This window comes from Petromyzon marinus, chromosome 31 (genome assembly GCF_048934315.1).
Source record: "Petromyzon marinus isolate PM22_M1 ecotype Great Lakes invasive population chromosome 31, UKy_Petmar_22M1.pri1.0, whole genome shotgun sequence".
Taxonomy (NCBI): domain Eukaryota; kingdom Metazoa; phylum Chordata; class Hyperoartia; order Petromyzontiformes; family Petromyzontidae; genus Petromyzon; species Petromyzon marinus.
This window is the reverse complement of record NC_133697.1, coordinates 14,188,720-14,211,868: the sequence shown is the minus strand read 5'-3', so window position 1 is coordinate 14,211,868 and position 23,149 is coordinate 14,188,720. Positions and strand designations below refer to the sequence as shown.

General features: G+C 44.8%; 1 protein-coding gene across 5 annotated transcripts in view; it reads right to left on the bottom strand.

Annotated features, from left to right (window-relative positions):
- LOC116947890 (centrosomal protein of 170 kDa-like) overlaps nt 1-19,778 on the bottom strand; it is an 88,853-nt gene extending 69,075 nt beyond the window's left edge. For 2 of the 5 annotated variants that reach the window (XM_076071143.1, XM_076071142.1), the window contains exons 1-3: nt 19,535-19,776; nt 12,461-12,603; nt 3,133-3,273 (exon numbers count right to left, since the gene is read on the bottom strand). In XM_076071143.1, coding sequence (XP_075927258.1) covers nt 3,133-3,237 — 105 coding nt within the window. In that variant the 5' untranslated portion in view covers nt 3,238-3,273; nt 12,461-12,603; nt 19,535-19,776. Of the gene's footprint in view, nt 1-3,132; nt 3,274-12,460; nt 12,604-19,534 lie in introns of all 5 variants that reach the window. The other 3 variants (XM_076071141.1, XM_076071139.1, XM_076071140.1) reach the window with 3 other exon arrangements.
- Nucleotides 19,779-23,149: the final 3,371 nt, after the last annotated feature.

The window sequence follows — 23,149 nt, the reverse complement described above, 5'->3', positions numbered from 1 at the left end:
CTGTGAATTGACAATGGACTTTCAATTAATGTTATCATGCAGTACGTTACATTATTTTACATGGAGCAACTGCCTCAGTGTGATGCAATCTAAATTCACAATGTTCCCATGCTTGATTTCTGATCAAAACTGGAATGTCGTCAATAATGAAGCTTCTGTCCATCCCACATCATAATAGGTCATGTCCCTATTTACGACCTGTAAGTCATTTAAGCATTCATTAGGGCATTTAGGCACCCCCCCCTTCCCCCCACCTCCCTTTTTTTCCCTTCTACTTCAGGGTTGTTGAGTTTATTGAAACAGTTTTGAAACATGCGGTTTAGAAATAGTTCCATTGCACTGTAAGCCGTAATGTGCTTGTACTGGTGCCAACCCCTTTTTTCATATCCTCTTTGTGTACCTGAATTGTTTTGTTCAAAATATATATTGCCATTAAGAAAATTAAACATGAAATTAACCGTGCAAAGAAGCATGGAGAGTTGCACGCTTAGAATTAAGTCGAAAGGCAGAATGAGGAATACAGGGGTTTGGAGAAGATGCGCGCACAGGTTGTGACAAGGGCATCGTTAAAAATGTTGCAAAAATAAGTGGGCTTGGGCTGTATTGTTCACTTTTGTGCTCTGAAATACATTTGTACAAGACGAGTTCATTATTTGTCCTGCAGACCAGCTCTCCATTGCAAAAGAGTCTCTCTCGTCTCAATTGGCTCTCACCTGGTGATAAACACGGTGCAAGTGTGCGGGATAGTTCCTCCACCCACAGTGCCGTGAGCCCTACGGACATGGCTGGCTTTCACCTTGCACAAGTGCGGCACTTTATATATACGCACCCACCATGTTTGCGAATGTTTGCCGTCTTTGCTCAGCAATAATATATTGTGTAACATAATGAGGAGCAATAAATTCTCCAAATAGTGGCACGCAATTTTTTGTGGACAATGCCAAGGGGATTTATTTGACCTTCAATTAGGAGAGAAAGCTGTGTATGTGGTTTCCATTGGAAATTGCCAAGTCAGATATTGGCCAAAGGTGGCTTCAAACTGATGACCACTGAACCCACAGCCAAGCGCATTAATAACTTGTATATTGTGCCTCTCTGTAGTTTGTAGTCTAGGTTTTTTTTCTGTATTTCGATGTGTTAAACTTTATTTGCCTCCATTTCTAAATGTTTATACCTACCATTGTGTTTAAAATATATATACGGTATTTTTTTACTTTCTTCCTCGTGTTGGGTCTTGTTTTACCCATCATCCTGTGTTAAACGACTGCAATTCAGCTGCATGGGATTTCGCGGTGTCCTGTAATGTGTATATGTACAGTGAGGGAAAAAGTATTTGATCCCTTGCTGATTTTGTACGTTTGCCCACTGACAAATAAATGATCAGTCTATAATTTTAATGGTAGGTTTATTTGAACAGTGAGAGACAGAATAACAACAACAAAAATCCAGAAAAACGCATGTCAAAAATGTTATAAATTGATTTGCATTTTAATGAGATAAATAAGTATTTGACCCCTCTGCAAAACATGACTTAGTACTTGGTGGCAAAACCCTTGTTGCCAATCACAGAGGTCAGACGTTTCTTGTAGTTGGCCATCAGGTTTGCACACATCTCAGGATGGATGTTGTCCCACTCCTCTTTGCAGATCTTCTCCAAGTCATTAAGGTTTCGAGACTGACGTTTGGCAACTCGAACCTTCAGCTCCCGCCACAGATTTTCTATGGGATTAAGGTCTGGAGACTGGCTAGGCCACTCCAGGACCTTATTGTGATTCTTCTTGAGCAACTCCATTGTTGCCTTGGCGGTGTGTTTTGGGTCATTGTCATGCTGGAATACCCATCCACGACCCATTTTCAATGCCCTGGCTGAGGGAAGGAGGTTCTCACCCAAGATTTGACGGTACATGGCCCCGTCCATCGTCCCTTTGATGCGGTGAAGTTGTCCTGTCCCCTTAGCAGAAAAACACCCCCAAAGCATAATGTTTCCACCTCCATGTTTGACGGTGGGGATGGTGTTCTTGGGGTCATAGGCAGCATTCCTCCTCCAAACACGGCAAGTTGAATTGATGCCAAAGAGCTCCATTTTGGTCTCATCTGACCACAACACTTTCACCCGGTAGTCCTCTGAATCATTCAGATGTTCATTCGCAAACTTCAGACGGGCATGTATATGTGCTTTCTTGAGCAGGGGGACCTTGCGGGCGCTGCAGGATTTCAGTCCTTCACGGTGTAGTGTGTTACCAATTGTTTTCTTGGTAACTATGGTCCCAGCTGCCTTGAGATCATTGACAAGATCCTCCCATGTAGTTCTGGGCTGATTCCTGACCATTCTAACGATCATTGCAACTCCACGATGTGAGATCTTGCATGGAGCCCCAGGCCGAGGGAGATTGACAGTTCTTTTGTGTTTCTTCCATTTGCGAATAATCGCACCAACTCTTGTCACTTTCTCACCAAGCTGCTTGGCAATGGTCTTGTAGCCCATTACAGCCTTGTGTAGGTCTACCATCTTGTCCCTGACATCCTTGGAGAGCTCTTTGGTCTTGGCCATGGTGGAGAGTTTGGAATCTGATTGATTGATTGCTTGTGGACAGGTGTCTTTTATACAGGTAACAAGCTGAGATTAGGAGCACTCCCTTTAAGAGTGTGCTCCTAATCTCAGCTCGTTACCTGGATAAAAGACACCTGGGAGCCAGAAATCTTTCTGATTGAGAGGGGGTCAAATACTTATTTCCCTCATTAAAATGCAAATCAATTTATTAAATTTTTTGCATGCGTTTTTCTGGATTTTGTTATTGTTATTCTGTCTCTCACTGTTCAAATAAACCTACCATTAAAATTATAGACTGATCATTTCTTTGTCAGTGGGCAATCGTACAAAATCAGCAGGGGATCAAATACTTTTTTCCCTCACTGTATAAACTTCGTTCGCTTTCCAGCAGCGATTACCATGCGGTAACAATCCGAAAACACATCAGATTTGAAGATATGGACCGACTGATCGCACTCCGATTTAGCACGTTTGGCTACATACGGTGTGAAAAAATTTCAACATACATATACATAACAACGTGGCAGGTGCTAATTTGGCCAAAAGGATGCCCGTGGGCAGTGTGGCGCGTGCGTGCTTACGTGCAACACGAGCTCGCAGTCCTCCCGTCCAGCGAAGATGAGCTCACGTGGCAGCCGGTGCCTCGTGCCGCCTGCACCAACCAGAAACCACCACGTCTCGCTCATGGCTCCTCCCGAGTCTCCGTTCCGTCTACACCATCCCTACAGCAATACCCAGACAACGCCAAGAGAGAAACGTCGGACGAAAATAAGGCGACAAGGTTGGTTGTTAAAAGCCACATAGCTCAGTGGTCTTCCCTGGTTGAATATTGTTATGAATATTTTTTAATCCGCTGTCCACGTGCCTGTAGAAAGCCGAAGCGAGTTACGGCAATTTTTATTTAAAAAATTGATGAGTTATGCTGCCACAAAGATAATGCATTGCCCTGAACGTGGGTGTCTCGTACGATTGATGGCCTAATAAACCTGACCTCCGAGTGGCTGAATGACAGACAGCTTCTCACTCATGACAACTGCAACCAACGTATCCCTCGATGTTAATGCATTCAAACATGCTCTCAAATAGTTTTTTTTGTGATACTAATTGCAGTAAACTGGGTAAATAAAAAATATTAGCTCGTCATTTTGTATTTTGGCAACAAAAAAAGGATCATTCCAATTCTAGATTTGAAGCTTTCGTGACTGCAAGGATCCATACTCTTTGGTTTTATTCGGTAAAGTCACGTAGGTATATTTTACCGAATAAAACCAAAGAGTATGGATAATTCCCTCGGTTACGTTTGGATTAACGGTCACTGCGACCATCACGAGTGTGAAGGAAGCTTGCGCTGCAGCAGGGGGAGACGGTGATGTGCAAAGGCAATCCATAAAAATAGGATGTGAAAAGAGGAGACAAAGCAATTGAACAAAGTGAAAAGTGAATTTTTATCATCTTTCTATCTACATGACTTTACCTAAAGAACCAAAGAGCATTAACAGAGAGCCCTTTTAGAAGCACTGTATGCCGAAGCAAGGAGAAACACCGTCCTGGAATATCATCACCGCAATTATTACGACCGTACACATATATAGCTGCGGCAGACACTGCAGTTCAGTATGCCTGCAATTACAGCAACGTTGCATCTAGATAATCTATTTCCAGAGGCCGGGTCCATCAAATCTCAATAACCGTCGACAGAGTGGGCTGCGAAGGATGAAGCAAACATCTGTATGTGTCTCCCCACGGGGGTCTGGACTGTGCAGCGTGCGTTTTGGGTGCACGGCGAATTTCTCTTCGTCACCGATCCTAAATGTGAAGCAAGACCCCGAATTATAAAACGGGGGGGGCGGGGAAGGCGGGAAGCAATGCCGATACGGTTCCGTAGTTATTTTAACTAAGATAAAAACATAAATAGATTATTTGGTGATGCTGCTGCGTGTGCTCAGTGGTGCACAAACCCAATTGATACATTTCAAAAATCAACACAATTGTCATTAAAATATGAAGCAATAAGGTGATGTTTTGGGACAATGGTCCTCGTTCATTACATTGCGCTGGGAAAGTGTCAAGTAAACAAAAATCAGGATCCATTATCCTCATCTCTACCCAACCTCTTAATTGTCCCTACTTACAAATATCTGTCTTGGATAGCAAGGTGACGAATGTGTTACTGAGAAGTGTGGATAGCAGGCAATGTTATTCTATCCCATTATCCTCATTCATCAGCAAATTTTACTCTGGAAGAGGTGGAAAACTGACAACAGAATTTTAATTCTGAACCTTACACAAATGTGCTAATTCACAAAGATGTGTTTCCCTGACCATCACAGATAAAGAGTGGTGTTGCTTATTAGCAGCAGTCTGAATTGGTCGTAGGCCACCGCTGATCGATCGGCAGGTCGCGCTGTGGTGGGGTAGAGCGTGGGTACTGCCACCCCTTCCAAATCGTTTGGCCAGCGTGAACGAGTAGGCTAAAGCACCCTCCCGAGCTCCCTCTCCAACCAGCAGCGGCGTGAGCAAAATAAACTGCAGGACTGCACGTGAACATTTACAAAGGAAGGTTCCTCTACACGCAAGCGAGCGATCTATGGTGCTGGAAGGACAATGACAATGACCAGCAGTAGAGGTGGGGGGGGTTAGAAACGTATGTCCATTTTTAGAATTGCCGCTCCAGGAGATCGAATTGAAATGGCGACCTCTGGATCACAAGTCTACTGCGCTAGCTAAACCATCACACCGAGTACGTAGTTATTTTTGATATTACACTCGAGTGACTGGTAATTTTGTCCATGGATCTCTCTACCTCTCAGGAGAAATAAGAGAGTGGGACATTTCCCCGAAACAATACAGATATAAATAACGGGTGATGATGTCACCCATTTCAGATTTTTTTTTTATGCGGTGTTTTGTCCCGTAGCCAAGTGCACACAGCTCAGGGCACTTGCCTCCGTCTCACCAAGAATAACTACACGAGATCTGTAGTACAGAAGAAGGTTCATCGGCTGCTTCTCACATGGCTGAAATTAAACATATTTCTTATCCTTAATAATCCGCATTACAAGTGAATGCATGGGACCATGCTAAGTAGCATCAGGGATCCCAGAGTTAACAACCTACACAAATGAGTGCGAGTTGGTGGTTATTCACTTGCATCCCTTGAGCCAGTAGTGAAAATTCGACATTCCTATTGCTGGGACAAGACCTGTCTCTCCATGTTGTCGCTCCCTGTTTTGTTGTGGCCTCTTGTCTCTTGTTATTTTTCTAATTTATTTTGGCCGTTTTCTCATCATCTTTCTTTCTCTTCTCTCCATCTGCTGTTGTTTTTATGTTGATGTTTTTTTGCTCTTTGTTTTCATACTTTCCCTTCCCTTTGTGTGTTCCACTCCCCACCTGTCCCTGTTGTTTCTCTCACCATCTCTCATTACTCTCCATAATAGAGGTTTTTGAGTGAGATCGCGTAAGCCTACGTGTTAAACTCTCGATACTCTCTCGTTCTTTGTACCGTAATCCTCTCCATTCGTTTGTCTTGCTTCTCTCTTCTCACCGTGTCTCCGTTTTTAACTCCGGGTCTTTCTTAGTTTTTTTTATTCAAATACAGTTGGCTATGGTTCTGACTCAAGCCAGACACCTAATCAAGAATTCAACAGGACAGCAATACAGTTGTATTATGTTCCCACGACATGCACATTGCACAGTGAGCAATCCCACAAAGCGATGCATCCCACGACATTGGCGCAGTTCAAGTGCGAAAGTGCATGAAGAGCTACCGAGCCTCGCATATTTGTCGCGGGTGCGAGTCATTTTTGACGTCGCCTCACCGCCTCATTACGTAGATGGACGGCGGCGGTGCCAGCCAAGGCCGAGTTTGTAAACGTGTCAGAAAAAACGCCGTACGATGATTCTCCCACGCACACACTCTGTAATAATCGCCACTGACACCACATCAGGGTCAAAGTTGCCCTCCGTCCATCAAGCATCGGATGTGAGGGGGCACAGTTCAATTTGCTCAGCAATAATGCCTCAAAAATCCACGTCAGTTGGCCCATCATTACACGACCAGAGTATTCATTTACAACACATCGTGCATTTCTTTTTTCTTTAAGTTGTCTTTCCCAAAATATTAAAAAAAAAATCACCGAGGAATGTAAAGTAGATGCAAAAAAAAGCATTGCACTATTTGAGTTCTCAACTATCTGCATAAGCACTATTCTGCAAAGTAAATGTTACGTACATTAGACAAATGTAAGTGAATGGCTCGACAGAGGGAAATAGTATTTCAGGGAGATGCTTGAGCAAGTTTGAAAATTAACCTAATGCAGTAGTAACCATTATGGATGTAATGATGCATTGATTTGACAATTAATATTGACTTGAAAGACAAACGTTCGTGCAGCAAATCACGTTTAAAAATTGACTTTTTTATGCCTATACGTCATGTGTAATAGGTCATGTGACAACTACATTCACGGAGATGTTTAAAAAATTGTATTGCCAAATCAAATTGTGACACCGAATCCCAAAAATGTGTCGAATATCTTGAGAGGGGCTGGGGGAAGGTGGTGGGACTATTTTTTAAACCCCGAGTAGACATGACCTTTTTGAAAAGTTAAAACATTCACACCACAAAAGAAAAAAAAAACGGAATTTCCCCAATCATTGTTATCACAGAAGATGTCGCTGCTACTGCCAGAGTGGAAATGCCTTTAGGCTTATGAATCGTTCATGCACTGCCATGCACTTACAGACGTATAGAGGCCCCCACTACTACACAACAACTGATGAACAAGGAATAGCCTGAGCTGTGTATATAGCTGGGAGTTGCCTCTAAATGCATTTTGTGAACTGCACAATTAGGCCTTGCTCTTGAATTGAACCACAGACCCCGAGCTGATAAGCAATAAAACAAGACGTGGAAGAGCATGCATTATCCGGATTATAAGACAGCTGGAGGGGTAAGACACACCCCAAACTTTTGGGGTCATTTTGAAAAATGATTTTTTTTTCCTGAAATATACGATATCCAAAAAACTGGGCAACAAAGGTGTAAAATATTAAGTTATGAAATATAAGAGTGAAGTGTCAGAGAAAAGTGTTTTATAATTCAAAATATACGGTCATATAGAGCGCGATCTTCCAGAAGGTGGTTAGAATAGTTTTCCGTAAGATATTGTAGTCTTACCAGAATTAGAAAAGTTTTGTTGTAACCAGTTCCAAGTTTCATCTCACGCATTATATTATAAGATACACCCTACTTTACATGCCCCCCTAGTTTTCAATAAACTGTTATTTTAAAACAACATACAAGAAACACAAATATTCTATAGTGACAAACACAAATATATGCAAGTTGGTTCGGCATCAATGGAGAACAAATCCGGTTCAGAAATTCTTACAATTTACAAAGGTATGTGGCCTCGAATTCCCAATGCTGCAAAAGAATTTCCTTCGGTCTGTTCATTGTATAAACTGAACATAGTGTATAATTATATATCTGGGTCAATTTATGTTAACCGCATTCATTACCCTTTAACGTTCATGCAATGATCAGCCAACAATGCCATCACACACAGTTTAGTATGTGGCCATTTTATTGGTTCAATTTATTGTAGATTAAAAGTACTTACTGTAGTTGAAATGAAAAGCAGAGAAATGTTGGTGGCAGAGAGGCTATGTACGGTGTGCTATGGCTAGTTTTTTTTTTATGACAGACTTCTCCATTAATCGTAAATGAAATAGTGTAGCTTGGGATGCTCTAGTCCGGTAATTGTTAACACGCTGGGCGAAACCCAGAATAAATAAATCCGGACATTGCTGATTCAATCTCCCCGCACAGCAGTTATCAAAGTGGGCAAATTTCTCAAATCCCCCACATCTGTCCACCGCGCAACATGATTGGTAGGCCAAGTATAAAGGGGTAAAGTGTGGGTACTCTGACCTCTTCCAAGACGTTTGGTCAGTGTGGAAGACTAGGCCAAAATACCCTCACGACAGGGCCTTAGGTGCTCCCTTCCAACAAATTGATTTTGTTTAACCAGGTGAGAACTCAAGTGCTTAATTGGATTATATCAAACACATCCCCTCCTGTCAAACGTTCCATAATTACCACCATTAAATCTCCTTTGAGTTTTCCCGTTCGTGTTTACGCAAAGTTCACGTTACACTGCACTACACTTTGTATTGATGTTTCCAAGGTGGAATCAGAGATGTTCTGGATTGGCAATTCTTATGGCCAAAAGGGTCACTCCTTCTCAGTGGAAGTATCAAGACTTTCAAACTAATTTCCGAGTTGAGATGCATCTCAACTCCAACTCTGTTGGGCTTAAGGAAACAATGCAACTCCCCATTGTTCACCTTTGCTCTCGCTGTAAGGGTGTGAACCTGGGAAATAAAAAATGGTGTGAGAGAAGTCATCTTAGCCACGACTCATTATCCACAGGAGCTTCATCACCCATTTAAACTCCTTTAATCCACAGTGCTAGTTTTAAAAAGAAACCACAAAAAACTCGTGGCTTTTCCTATGGACAAGTGGCATAGAATCACAAATGACCCCATGAATAATAGGATTCACATCACGATGGAGAATAGTTATCCTGTATGTAAGGTGGCTTGAGGTATACGAAATACAGAATGAGTAATTAGATGCTGCGCTCGCGTATTACTGATGCATATGCACATAAATAATGGATAAACCAATAAAAATACATATGCATGCACACATACAGTAGTGCTGATAGTCGACTGTCAAGTGAACCATGTTAGACCCTAATGTTATCACCTTTATTATGGGAGAAACCTGAATACACCAATTGTGTTTTCACACAGGCAGTTATTGTATTAATGTCTCCAAATCACAAACCCGCGATGGACCAGTGTACATCTAAACACAGCGCAGCACTGTATATAAATCCTGCTCGTGAGAAGCTAAATCGTTGCCATAAGTCTCTATTCTTATGCTTGTACAAACGTCTGAAACACAAATATAAGCTTTAATTTAACACATTTTTCCATATGCAAATTGGTTTAGATTTTCACAACCAGATGAAGAAAAAAATCTGAGCCTCTAAGCCATCACGCCACAATAGCACTCTTATTAAACGTCACTTCATTAGAAATGCTATGAATTCAGATAGATTCCAAGACTGGCATATGGGACCCCAGACAGAATTACAACATGTAATACCAGTTTGAGAATGATATACATGCGTTGATTGATGTTAATTATGCGAAGCATATTGGGCAGAGGGCCTGAGCGTATTAAAGCGGCGTGAGAAGGCAATGCGATAAGATTGAAACAAAATTTTACTGTGTCACTCCACCACTCGGATCCAAGCCAAAAAAATAATTGGATAATGAAACACTAGTGACAATTTTTGAATTATTTTTCATATACATTTACCAGATACCACTCTTAGATTGAGGTGAATGCAAACAAAAGTGACTATCCCCTTCTCTGTCCTCCTATTAACCAACACTGTCCAGTATTCCTGTTTTCCAAGCATTCAAATTGATCTGCGGAAAAATATTTTAATCTCATTATCAATTCTTACTGTTATCGAGAATTATCTGTGGATTAGGGCAGTCGCCAGGAAGTGGAAAAACATGTATCCCATTATCCACATTCATAACCAAAATTCAATGAATTGTCGCTAGATTGGGTCAGGATTCGATGCCGTTAATTTTTCAACGCTGCAGTTAACACGAAGCGGACTCAAGTGGCTGGAGGGGGTCACATTAAAGCATTACATACTACATACACAAACTGAAGAACGTTGATATTTGCACGTGCCATTCGATACATGTACCATGCATATTCTTGGTTCTTTCGGTAAAGTCACGTAGAAGGGAAACAAAAAAATAATAAAAATATAAAACAATAAAATTCTCACGAAAAAAAACCGCCACTCTTTTCAAATTTTCTTGCTGTGGTTTTCACAAGCCTGGGCTCTTTCATGTATGTACGTTGAACTTCGTGCTACAACAAACTGAACACAAAAAGCAGTTCTAATTAGTTATCAATCTAGATTTAAAAGTGTATAAGCTCCAGTGGCTTCCTAATATCGGAAGGAAGAGCGTTCCAGACAGCCACAGAAGCGCATCTGAAAGTCATCAAAGAACTGCTTATGTGATGTAAAAACACACTTTTCTCAACGGAAATACACATTGTTTCTATAATGTTACATGAAGCCCAGTCACATAGCCCTATGCGTGCATCACCACTGTGCATTATAAATGTTTCTCACAGGCTTTGTGTTTAGTTTGTTGTCCTTCCCCTGCACCTCCGATTAGCACGGTTGGCTACGTACTGTGGAAAAGTTGAACATACATGCAAGTGCCCAAACAGCTCTGAAAGGACTAAAATTATCATTTAACATTGAAAGATACTGCACCGCACCCACAATGCATGAAATATCACCACACAAGGTTCATGTCACGTGAAGTAACGTGTCAAGAACGCTGTCGGAAAGTGTTCATGTAGTAATATGACAACTCACATCTGCTCGTAAAAAACTCGCATCAACGGGGTTATCCTCTCACACAACACATGTAAATGTAGGTGCAATGCGCTGCATAAAGAATGGTAACTGGATAGTTTGGTTATTAACTTGCGAGACCCCTATTTAGCTTGTAACTGTGCTCAGAGCTTCATCCCACATCCTCCCAATAACTTTTGAAACTCACGAGTTTTGACCGAAAATTAAACTAGAATGACCAATTCCTTTCATAGTTTATGGTAACAACTGTACAGTGCATGTATTGTTATTCCCTGTATCACTGTAACATTACCTTTGTGTCCGTTATAAAGGGACGTGGTTGAGGAGAGGAAATAAAAAACTTCAAATTTTCGGTGCCATGGTAAAAGAACAGCCCTTGACTCAGAATGAGAATGTATGTATCTTGAACTTCTTTCACACTGTACGTAGCCTATTATGCTAATCGGAGGTGCGTGGTAAGGATAAAAAAACTAAGCAGAAAAAATGAATTTATCCTTGAGAAATCCGATGAGCTATGAAGCTCTTTTTTTCACAGATGTCCATAAAGACCCCCAGAGCAGCACTTGAATAAATACTTCGAGAAACGGCATGAATGAGTGAAAGCATGTACAGTACTAACATCGTCCCCAATTCCATGAAGCGATTTGCAATCGTGATTACATCAAAACTCCTCTTATATGACTTATCTTTGCCGCTCATCCTGTTGTCGCTTTACACCTAATCTAAATTGACCATGAGTATTCTCCCGGAAGTACAGTACATCATTAAGCCTTTTACCCATGCCGAGTACGGATAAGAGTAACCCGGACGTGACAGAAAATGTATGCCATCATTAATCATTTTGTACATTTCTTTACGCAGATAAGAATAAAACGCGAGGACAAACGTGAATAATGCAGATCTGCCCACAGCGGCCTCCCCCATACCAGCGTTGGATCAGAGGCGTTTCACTCGTACAGGAAGATGTGGAAATGCAAAGCCAGGAAAAGTAAGTTGACATGTACTTCAGTAGGGTTGGGGAACCTACATTGTGGGCCGGATACATCCTGTGACTTCATTTCATGCGGCTCAACAGTCGTACGAGGGCTACCACTTCTCACCTTCCCACAACTAATTTATCCGTCATTGCAAGCACCCGAGCCGCACGTTTGCTTCGGACCTGCGACTCGGCATCAACGTGTTAGGAAGAGGAAAGCAGGCACAGGCATCTCACGAGTACGATAAAGGTGGGCACGTGTTACTTTTTGCGTGACAGCACTACTGGACAACGGTAAGGTGTGTATTATTGTGGCCCGCCAACAAGTATTTCAAAGTCCTATTCCACCATCGGCACAGAAAAAGTTCCCCACCGCTGAGTGACACCGTTCCAACTCGTGGCATCGCGAAAGCCCACCGGCCAAACCGAGAAGGTACATACCGGGTAGAAGCGAGCCGTGCGCCACCGCAGGATTCAGCGCTCAAGTTTCCGGAGGCAGGGAGAGGAAGGTGATGTAGTCTCCGAGTGAAGGGAGCAACCCTGACTGTCCAAGCTGCTGTAACGACTGGGAACGAAGCCAAATCCTGAGTGAGAGGAAGCAGGCGCAGTAAAATGTACCCGACACCGCCTCATTAGGAACCTCCAGAGCAATACAGTGAAAAAAAGTACAGCTTGACATCAAAACAAAACGGTCACATTCACAGCAATGTAATGGTTATACAACACCGTAGATACTGTACTGTATAAAATTCGCTCAGAATTTAATCAAACGCACAAGCCTCATCTGAAAGAACTCCTCTGCGACCCTATTCCCCGTGACTCCTATCAGCAGGAGTTGTAGGATCCGCAAAAATATCCAGGTTAACCTCACCCCAAGTCTTAATTACAGTATCCGTATTTTTTCGCGTGTCAGTGGAGTCAAAATCATGGACAACATCGTGGATAATAGGATCCACAATATTCGTCACCGATAATTTCACATAGCTGTACCATTCACTGCCAAGCTCCCCGGTGACTGTCGCTTCACTGGAAGCTGCATATGAGACTCCCTGCACCATCCCCTCCTAAACGCCCCGAGCGAGGAGAGGTTAAAGGGCAACGGGTGCGATGGAGCGGTGAGACAATGAGGGTGATGGACAAGTGTTCTCGCCTTGGACTGCATGAGGGATGCATGCATGCGTTCATGTGAGGAACGGTAGTGTAGCGGTTAGCGCGCTACGAACACGGCGACCCGAGTTCAATTCCCGGTCAGGGCCAATCAACACCAGTGACGATTATCTGAACCGGTCCGGGCCCTCCCCTAGGTCGACTCAGCCTCAAATGAGTACCTGGTGCAGCGTGTCAAAATATCGCCACTGGAGAAACAAAGGCGGGCGGGCGTGGTGTCGGCCACCACTCACCCCCTCGTGTGCCGTGTCGGGCTTCATAGGTGCTTGCTAACAGCACTTGCCCCCAACAGTCTGTTACGGCTATACTGGGGTCTTTGTCTTTGTTCACGTATGTGAACAATGTTATCGTTGAAATAAAATACGAGCAACCAAACATTTTGCAAAAGTGGTGTAAACGCAGCTCGTGTGAAGGTGCTAAGTGAACTGTTATAGGTATTGCAGGACCGTGAGACTGGCGACAGCTTGGGGAGACGTTCGTCCAGCAATGGATTACGGCCGATGATCATGATGATGATGATGCAGCATTCGCTTTAGCATATGTCTGCAACCTGACTCAAACATAATGGTCATGCATTGATTAATTCATTAAATATGTATACCCTATGTGTTCAAGTAGATCAACTACACCTTTCAAAGTGTTAGTGCATACATGTGCGTACAGAATTATGTACGACTCGAGAAGGCTTTGTCTGCTATGGCTATGGACATCATATATCATGTATAGTATCGCATGACACTTTAAGAAACGTATAACTCTAGGCCAACTCTAACATACGAGTAAAAACAATCAATATATCGATAGGGGTGCACATTTGAAAAGTTTGATTTTCAAAACTACTTCTCAGCTTAGACATTATTTGTATCGAATTTCAAATGTAAAGGCCTTCCCGAACATGGTTAGAATTCAGATGTCAGTCAATCGAAATAGTTGTGAAGTCCATTTCATCAACATTAGCCACGATGCACCCGCTGCGAGCTGACGGCATCCCCGCGTCGCCACCATCCCTCGCGGTCCTGCGATGTCAAAATCCACCTCGTTCCTGTGCATGAGCTGATATTAATTGTGCCATCTTCACAGTGGGCATCCTCTTGGGGATCTTTCTCTATTTTGGCTGCCATTCCATCACCATTAGCCCACCACCCCTGCTGGTGACATTTCCTGTCTAAGCCAACTCACTAACTTTTAAGAGGAAGGGCTGTGGGACATAAAAGGGAGCCAAGATGCACCAAACTTTAATTTCTCTTGTAGACATACTTGACCTACATATATCTGTTAATCACTGAATTTTAATAGTTACCCAGGGCAGACAGTGCATACATTATCCCCACAATAGTATGGCTGATGCAACAACGGACCATAAGTGAAGTCTCTGTGGACACAAAACAGAGGATACATTCACACAGCCAATCATTGCTGCAGATAGGAATTTGGTGACCTTATCGTCATGACGCCATCGCTCATGGGCAGAATTTCCCCAGACTTAACAGGTTCACCTTACTGGCGTGCTTGTTTCGGAGCTTAGTTGTCACGTAAAACTAATTGGTACCTCCTTTCCCAGTATGACACAAAAGGGCTGAGAAAATGTCTATGCAACACCATTTTGTCAGCCATGCTTTAAAAAAAAAATTGTAGACTTGGAAAATACACTATATTGTCTGCTTCAGAAACACCTCTATCACAAATTAATTGACCTGATCATCATTTATGACACCATCAAGATACCCCGGGCTTTTGAGTTGTTGATCCACTGCCTACCACCATTAAGGCCCTTCCTGATGGCAGGCCCAGACACAACTCTCTGGCTAGGTGTCACGGCATTCCCTGTGCACCTCGGGGTGTCTGGAATGTTCTCTGGCTCCTACAATATTGTTTTTACTGCACCACATAATTCAAAATCCTTTTACAGCCACCTCCTACAGACACAATGGAAATGTGACATTTACACCACTGGCTTTGGGTGGCGGTGCAAGTTTGTTGTATAAAAATATTCATCACGATTCACGTTCATTTACAGCCGGGTAGTTCAATATTCATTATTTAGTTTTAAATAGTTTCCTCCCATCGTAGTGCAATACTCCCATGCATCTTATTGTATGATTTTAAAACACCAAACTGAAATGTTTTACAAGGAATCATGTCCGCATTAACCACAACACTTGTGGTCAGAATCCAAACAAAAAACACTGATAATATATGCACTGTCTTTTAAACTGATTGGTCTACACCAGAGACGGCTTTCTTTAGAGCCTCGTCTCAAACGGTGTGAGACCAGAGGACGCCAAAAGGCGAACAGCACAAAGACAATGTACTATCGGAGTAATGAGAGCTCGGGGTGAGCACCTACATCATGAGACCTCATTTGCCAGTACCAAAATATGATAATAGGTTTTTCCCCTTTTATCTGGCAACAAAACAGGTGTTAAGATGTTAAAACACCAAACTGAAACCTTTTACAGGGAATCATGTTTGCATTAACTACAATACTTGTGGTCAGAATGCAAACAAAAAACATACTCTGATAATATATGATGCATTGCCAAGCACTATCAGAGTAAATGGTAAAGGAGGTCCCATGATGTAGGTGCTCACCCCGAACTCTCATTACTCTGATAGTGCATTGTATTTGTGCTGTACGCCTTTTGGCGTCCTCTGGTCTAACACTTTTTGAGACTAGGCTCGAAAGAAAGCTGTCTCAGGTGTGGACCAATTCAATTCAAATGCAGTTCCATGCCTCAGCTTGTGCATGGCAGCAATGTATTCAGAAGCTAAATGCCATATGACGTTGAGGCCTTGCTAGCCAGGAGAGGGCTTCAGTAATACCTTGGGACCGTCAAAACGCCAGCACAGTCTATCGTATTATGTTGAAAAAAAAATAACTGATGGTTAAAATACATTTATCACGCGAACAGTTATCGCAGTGACCGTGGTCTATACAAGCCGAGGCAAGCAATGAGCCACCCTCCACCTCTTGATGCAGTGACGCCTGTGAACGACTGCCATTGGCAGAAGGTTGCAACCTGCATTGCGTTACATTGAACACAACCCCACCACATTGTGTCCGCGGGGTTGTGTTCACCGTGCAATGCACACAGCACGCCCACAAACATCGGCAGAGAAACGAACGTGTCCAAAGCAATGCCGGGCGCGGTGGACATGGCCACTCCGATTAAACGGATCTTTTATTTAATTGGTGTCATATTTCTTCACGAATAAATATTCATTTTTTTAAATATATACACTGTCCCGTGTGCAGCCAGCCAGCCAACAACAACAACATTGTGCCCGTGAACACGACGACGTTCACAAAGCCTCTTACAGTACCGCACTGTACACAGACACCGGTCATCTGTAAAGAAAAACAGCCTACGTGGTACATTAATATATATTTTTTAAATAGAAAATGTTCGCCGTATTATTGAACGTACGATGATGCACATGAGCACCGCGTCCTACAGCGGTAAAACTGCAATCCGTGGGTGTGTATTGTCGGGCAGCGTGGTGGTGTAGTGTTTACTGTGTGTGTGCAGTAACATGCAAACAGAGAGGACGGCAAATAATACGACGTCAAGGCGTAGAGAGAGAGACATTGCTTGCGAGGTACATCGTGCTGCTGTCTCGAGGAGCACGAGGGGTGGGTGTGCGCTTAGCACAGCCACAGGAGGAGGAGGATGATAACAACAGCAGCTAGCACATGGCCGTGCACGGAGAAGCAGTGTGGGCGAGAGCGTTCGCTTGATCAGAGTTACTCGTCGTCAGTGAAGGGCCTCTCACCGCACCAAGGGGTTATTTGGTCATACTTCACGACCACGTCGGTCGGGGGGGGTTGGGTTGCTGAAGGGACTGGATGTTAAACATGGTGGTGGTGATGATGATACATGGTGGTGATGGTGATACATGGTGATGATCACGATACATGGTGGTGGTGATGATGATGATACATGGTGGTGATCACGATACATGGTGGTGATGATGATACATGGTGGTGATCACGAGACATGGTGGTGATGATGATACATGGTGGTGATCACGAGACATGGTGATGATGATACATGGTGATGATGATGATGATACATGGTGATGATCACGATACATGGTGGTGATGATGATGATACATGGTGGTGATGATGATGATACATGGTGGTGATGATGATACATGGTGGTGATCACGATGATACATGGTGGTGATCACGATACATGGTGGTGATGATGATGATACATGGTGGTGATGATGATACATGGTGGTGATGATACATGGTGGTGATCACGATACATGGTGGTGATGATGATGATACATGGTGGTGATGATACATGGTAGTGATGATGATACATGGTGGTGATCACGATGATACATGGTGGTGATCACGAGACATGGTGGTGATGATGATACATGGTGGTGATGATGATACATGGTGGTGATGATGATACATGGTGGTGATCACGATACATGGTGGTGATGATGATGATACATGGTGGTGATGATGATACATGGTGGTGATGATGATACATGGTGGTGATCACGATACATGGTGATGATGATGATACATGGTGATGATCACGAGACATGGTGGTGATGATGATGATGATACATGGTGGTGATGATGATACATGGTGATGATGATACATGGTGATGATGATGATACATGGTGGTGATGATGATGATACATGGTGGTGATCACGAGACATGGTGGTGATGATGATGATACATGGTGATGATGATGATACATGGTGGTGATGATACATGGTGGTGATGATTATGATACATGGTGGTGATGATGATACATGGTGGTGATGATGATACATGGTGGTGATCACGAGACATGGTGATGATGATGATACATGGTGGTGATGATCACGATACATGGTAGTGATGATGATACATGGTGGTGATCACGAGACATGGTGATGATGATACATGGTGGTGATGATGATGTTACATGGTGGTGATGATGATACATGGTGGTGACCACGAGACATGGTGGTGCTCACAATGCTGCTGCTACTCTACAACACGACGTGTTTTACTGACAACCCGACTGGGATAAGCGAACACGAGACGACAGACTACTAACAACAGATCCCCCGTGTAGCCCACACGAGCTGTCTGCAGCAAGTTGCCTGTGAGCGAGCCGCCTTTGTCTCCCCGGTGCGATGGTTTAACACAGCGCACAGGCGACTTATTTGCGGCTGAGTCGACCTAAAAGGAAGTCCAGAACCGGTTCGGAGAATCGCGAGCGCCCAGTGATGTTGGGCCGGGAATCCAACTCGGGTGGCCGAACGTAAATGACGCTAAGCATAGCGCCACCGCTCCACCCTTACAACAAAGGTCCCCCGTGTAGCCTGCGACAGACTGTCGGGGCAAGTGCTGTTCGCGAGTGGCACCTGTGAAGGCCGGCCGCCTTTGTCTCCCCAGGGGCGATGGTTTAACAGCGCACCAGGTAAACTCGTTTGAGGCCGAGTCGACCTAGGGGAGACCCCGGACCGGTTCCGATAATCGTCACCGGTGTTGAATGGCCGTGAGCGGGAATCGAATTCGGGTCGCCGGGTGCGTAGTGCAGCGCTGAACCGACACACTACCCTTAAAATACACACACAACACACACAATAAACACACTACACACACACTACACACGCACACTACACACACACAGACTACACACAACACACGCACACTACACACACTACACACACACATACCACACACACACAGACTACACACACTACACACACACTATACACACACAGACTACACACATCTACACACACACAGACTACACACACTACACACACGCCACACACACACCACACACACACTACACACACACACTACACACAACACACACACAGACTACACACAAGACACTACACACACTACACACACACAGACTACACACACACAACACACACACGGACTACACACAACACACACACGGACTACACACAACACACGCGCACGGACTACACACAACACACGCGCACGGACTACACACAGACTACACACACACACTACACACAACACACACACACGCGCGGACTACACACAACACACACACTGCACACACACAACACATACACTACACACACACACTACACACACAGACTACACACACACTACACACACACAGACTACACAACACACACACAACACATACACTGCACACACACAACACATACACTGCACACACACAACACACAGACTACACACAACACATACACAACACACACACTACACACGCGCGCGGACTACACACAACACACACACTGAACACACACAACACATACACTACACACACACTACACACGCGCGCGGACTACACCATTGAAGCTGATCAACAAAGGGCAACTCACGTCAATGTCACGACGAAGCGGGCTCTAATCTCGTCGCGGCGCGGAGCAATGCGGGAGAGTCGCAACAAAACGTCCCCTTGGCGGGCGGGCGGGCGGGTAGGCGACTCTTCCCTCCGTCTCTCGCACGGAGACGCAACAACGGGCTCGCGCACGAGGAGCAGCGGCGACTGCAGTAACACCACCAGCACCCACTCACTCACCAGCACTCACTCACCAGCACGCCCTCTGTAGACGTGGCCACGCAAGCGCGTTCTCGGCTCGCTTCACCATTGTCACGAGGGCTGCGACCCCCGCCCAGCGCCGCTTCCACCAATGCGCGCCTTGTAACGGGACGCGCGCGGCCAATTGCGGAGCCATTCACGCTGCTCCAGGCTGCTCCACGCTGCTCCAGGCTGCTCCACGCTGCACCAGGCTGCACAAGGCTCCCCACGCTGCACCAGGCTGCTCCACGCTGCATCAGGCTGCTCCAGGCTGCACCACGCTGCCCCAGGCTGCTCCACGCTGCACCAGGCTCCCCACGCTGCACCACGCTGCTCCACGCTGCACCAGGCTGCTCCACGCTGCACCAGGCTGCACCAGGCTGCTCCAGGCTGCTCCAGGCTGCACCAGGCTGCTCCAGGCTGCACCAGGCTGCTCCAGACTGCACCAAGCTGCTCCAGGCTACACCAGGCTGCCCGTGCTGCTCCAGGCTGCTCCAGGCTCCCCACGCTGCTCCAGGCTGCTGAGGTTGCTCACGCTGCTCCAGGCTCCCCACGCTGCTCCAGGCTGCCCGTGCTGCTCCAGGCTGCTCACGCTGCTCGAGGCTGCCCGTGCTGCTCCAGGCTCCCCACGCTGCTCCAGGCTCCCCACGCTGCTCCAGGTTCCCCACGCTGCTCCAGGCTGCACCAGGCTGTTCACGCTGCGCGGAGTGCGGGGCGAGAGATGGGACGCGCGTGGTTTGTTTGGCGACTGATGTCTCCCGGACACGCTGACAGCAAAGCGGACAAGCTGGGAGACAATCAGAACGCGGCGGGCCTTCAGATGAACGGGCAACGAATGGGGCCTTCTCCATTGCACAAATGAAGGCCCATTGCCCGAAACGTCGCCTATTGTTTTACATTCTACGTAAAATATTAATTAATCATCATAATAAGTCGGCAATTACATAAATAATAATGAGACAATAATTATGATGGGTTATACAATCCCTATACTCTAGGGGTTTTTTTTTACTGCTATTCTGTTGATTGTTGATCTCTGCTATGAATAAGGGTCATTACCCGAAACGTCGCCTAATATATTTATTCTTCAGTGTTATCGATGAATGTGTTCAGTTTCTGAAATGTGTGCTTATGTGCCACTGCCAACACAGTGCCACCAAATAATGATTCCAATTAAGAAGTCTAACCAATTGTGTTTGAAATTCTATAGCGTCTTACTGATTGTGGTATTAGGGGCATGTAATGATATCAATTCCGGTCTCTAGCAGAACAGTACGACCCACTGTTTGGTGTTCAATTGGTGGAGATTTTGAAATTCATCATTGTGGTCGGTTTTCAACTGTTATGTGACGTTACTGTAACATCTGTAGCTGTATCGCGGCTTCAAAACCACAAAAGGAAACTAATCACATCAACATCTTGGGCCAAACCATTGTGAATGCATAGGGGAAACAATTTTGATGATATTACCATCACCATTGTTCTGCAAAGATATCGGAAGCGCAGCAAAAATATAGCATTGCAAATAATAACCAATAATAACATCTACTCGTGCGACATAACGATTACTTATGAATATTGCAGTTATCAATAACTGCAATATTAATAATATACATGTGCAGGCCTTCGAGGGTTGTTCGAACCCGACTTCACGGTACTGGCTCAATGTGGGTGGAGGGGGAGCCCAAGGTTTCAGGATGCCACCGCTGATGTCAGCCGTGGCCGTGAATCCGACTTGGGTCGCCGTGTCCATAGCGCAGTGCGCTTCCCACCGCGCCACCGCTCCACATGCCCAGACACTCGATATTGTTCCGTAATGTCTTTGTGCTATTGTCACTGTAGGTCAGTGTATCAACACTAATTTTCAGAGGGGGTGGGGGGTGGGGGGTGGGGGATAAACTTTCGCCGATATGGGGCCGTCCATAAATGACGTCACGCACCTGGGGGGTGGGGGGGGGGGTGAGACATTTGTGACGATGTGTATCGAGGGCGGGGGGGTTTGAGAAATGTGACATCACATCAAAATGCGCAGCTTTAAATAAATATAAACAACACGTTCTACTTAATTAAATATACTTTTTAATAAATGTTTTCTTCTACAACATCAGAGTGCAGCGCCACATTAAATACGCACTACAATGACAATAGTTTAAAGCGATTTGAAGTATTTTTTTTGGGGGGGGGGAGAGCTTTGTGACGTCATATTGAGGGGGCGTCCTACTTTTTGTGACGCTGTGTGACGAAAGGTGGGGGGGGGGTCAAAAATCGTCCAGAATCGCGTGACGTCATTTATGGACGTCCCCTAAGACATCGTCAGTGTGAGAGCCGCCACACATTTGAAACCGTTGGGGGTTTGACAGCAGCGAGCCTTGCAATGAAAAACACTGCTCTAGATCCATCCCGATATCTCTATCAATAGCGATTGTCGGCAACAGTAAACAGGGCAATGAAGGGGGCCACGATCTAATACGAGGGGTGGGGGGGGGGGCTTATCTAGGGATAATTTCAGCCGGGTCTGTCGTATTTGGCGATCTGTAAAATATGACCACGCGAAGGCACACCGCATCTTGTTTCGCTCGCTGTGGCTACCATCCATTCACCTCTCAGTCCACTCGCAACTCGAACATATTCAGTGAGAAGTGAAGCCCCTGGCCACATCCACACTTTCAATGTGAAAGCAGACCTTGGAGGTCATGTGTAGACTGCAACTGCGATGGGATCTGGCAGAAGGAAGGAAGGGATGACACGGTGTGGTGGTATAAGTGGCATTGGATGTGATGACCTCTTTAACTTCAACTTAAGTGTCTCCCAAAACACCATGTAGCGCTGCCGATGAATGAGCAACACAGAGGAGCTACTGATGGCTGTTTATTAGGAGGGTATCTGCCTTCCCAGGCACCCCCATAAAATCATCACTAGTCTACTCGAATCGTGTTCATCTATTGGTCACGAATTAATTTGTAAATGGCCAATCGCCATTTACATTTCTCTCACTCTCCTGCGGCACCTCCCGAGAGCCACTACCACCATCTCTTCAACCGCTACCCTGGAGTGTGAAATATGTACTGCTGTTCAAAAGACACAGGCAATCAATAGTCCCAATCCTATCCATAAATCACCCCAACACTATGCATCCCCCTATCACTTATTTAGTGATGGCAGACCTATTAATGCGCCTAATGTACCGTTGTCCTTGAGCCCCAAAAACTAATTTTGATGAATAATGTCGCAAATCCGACCGTCACATATCCATCCTTACCAATGAACTGGCCATATCCAATGCACTGTTTGTGTATGGTATAATTGTCAATATCTATAAATGGTCGTAAATCCAACCTATTTACATGTAGAAATGTATCCTTAATCTGAGATTAAGTTACTTACTTCCAATGTACTGTATTGAAGACATTCCCAT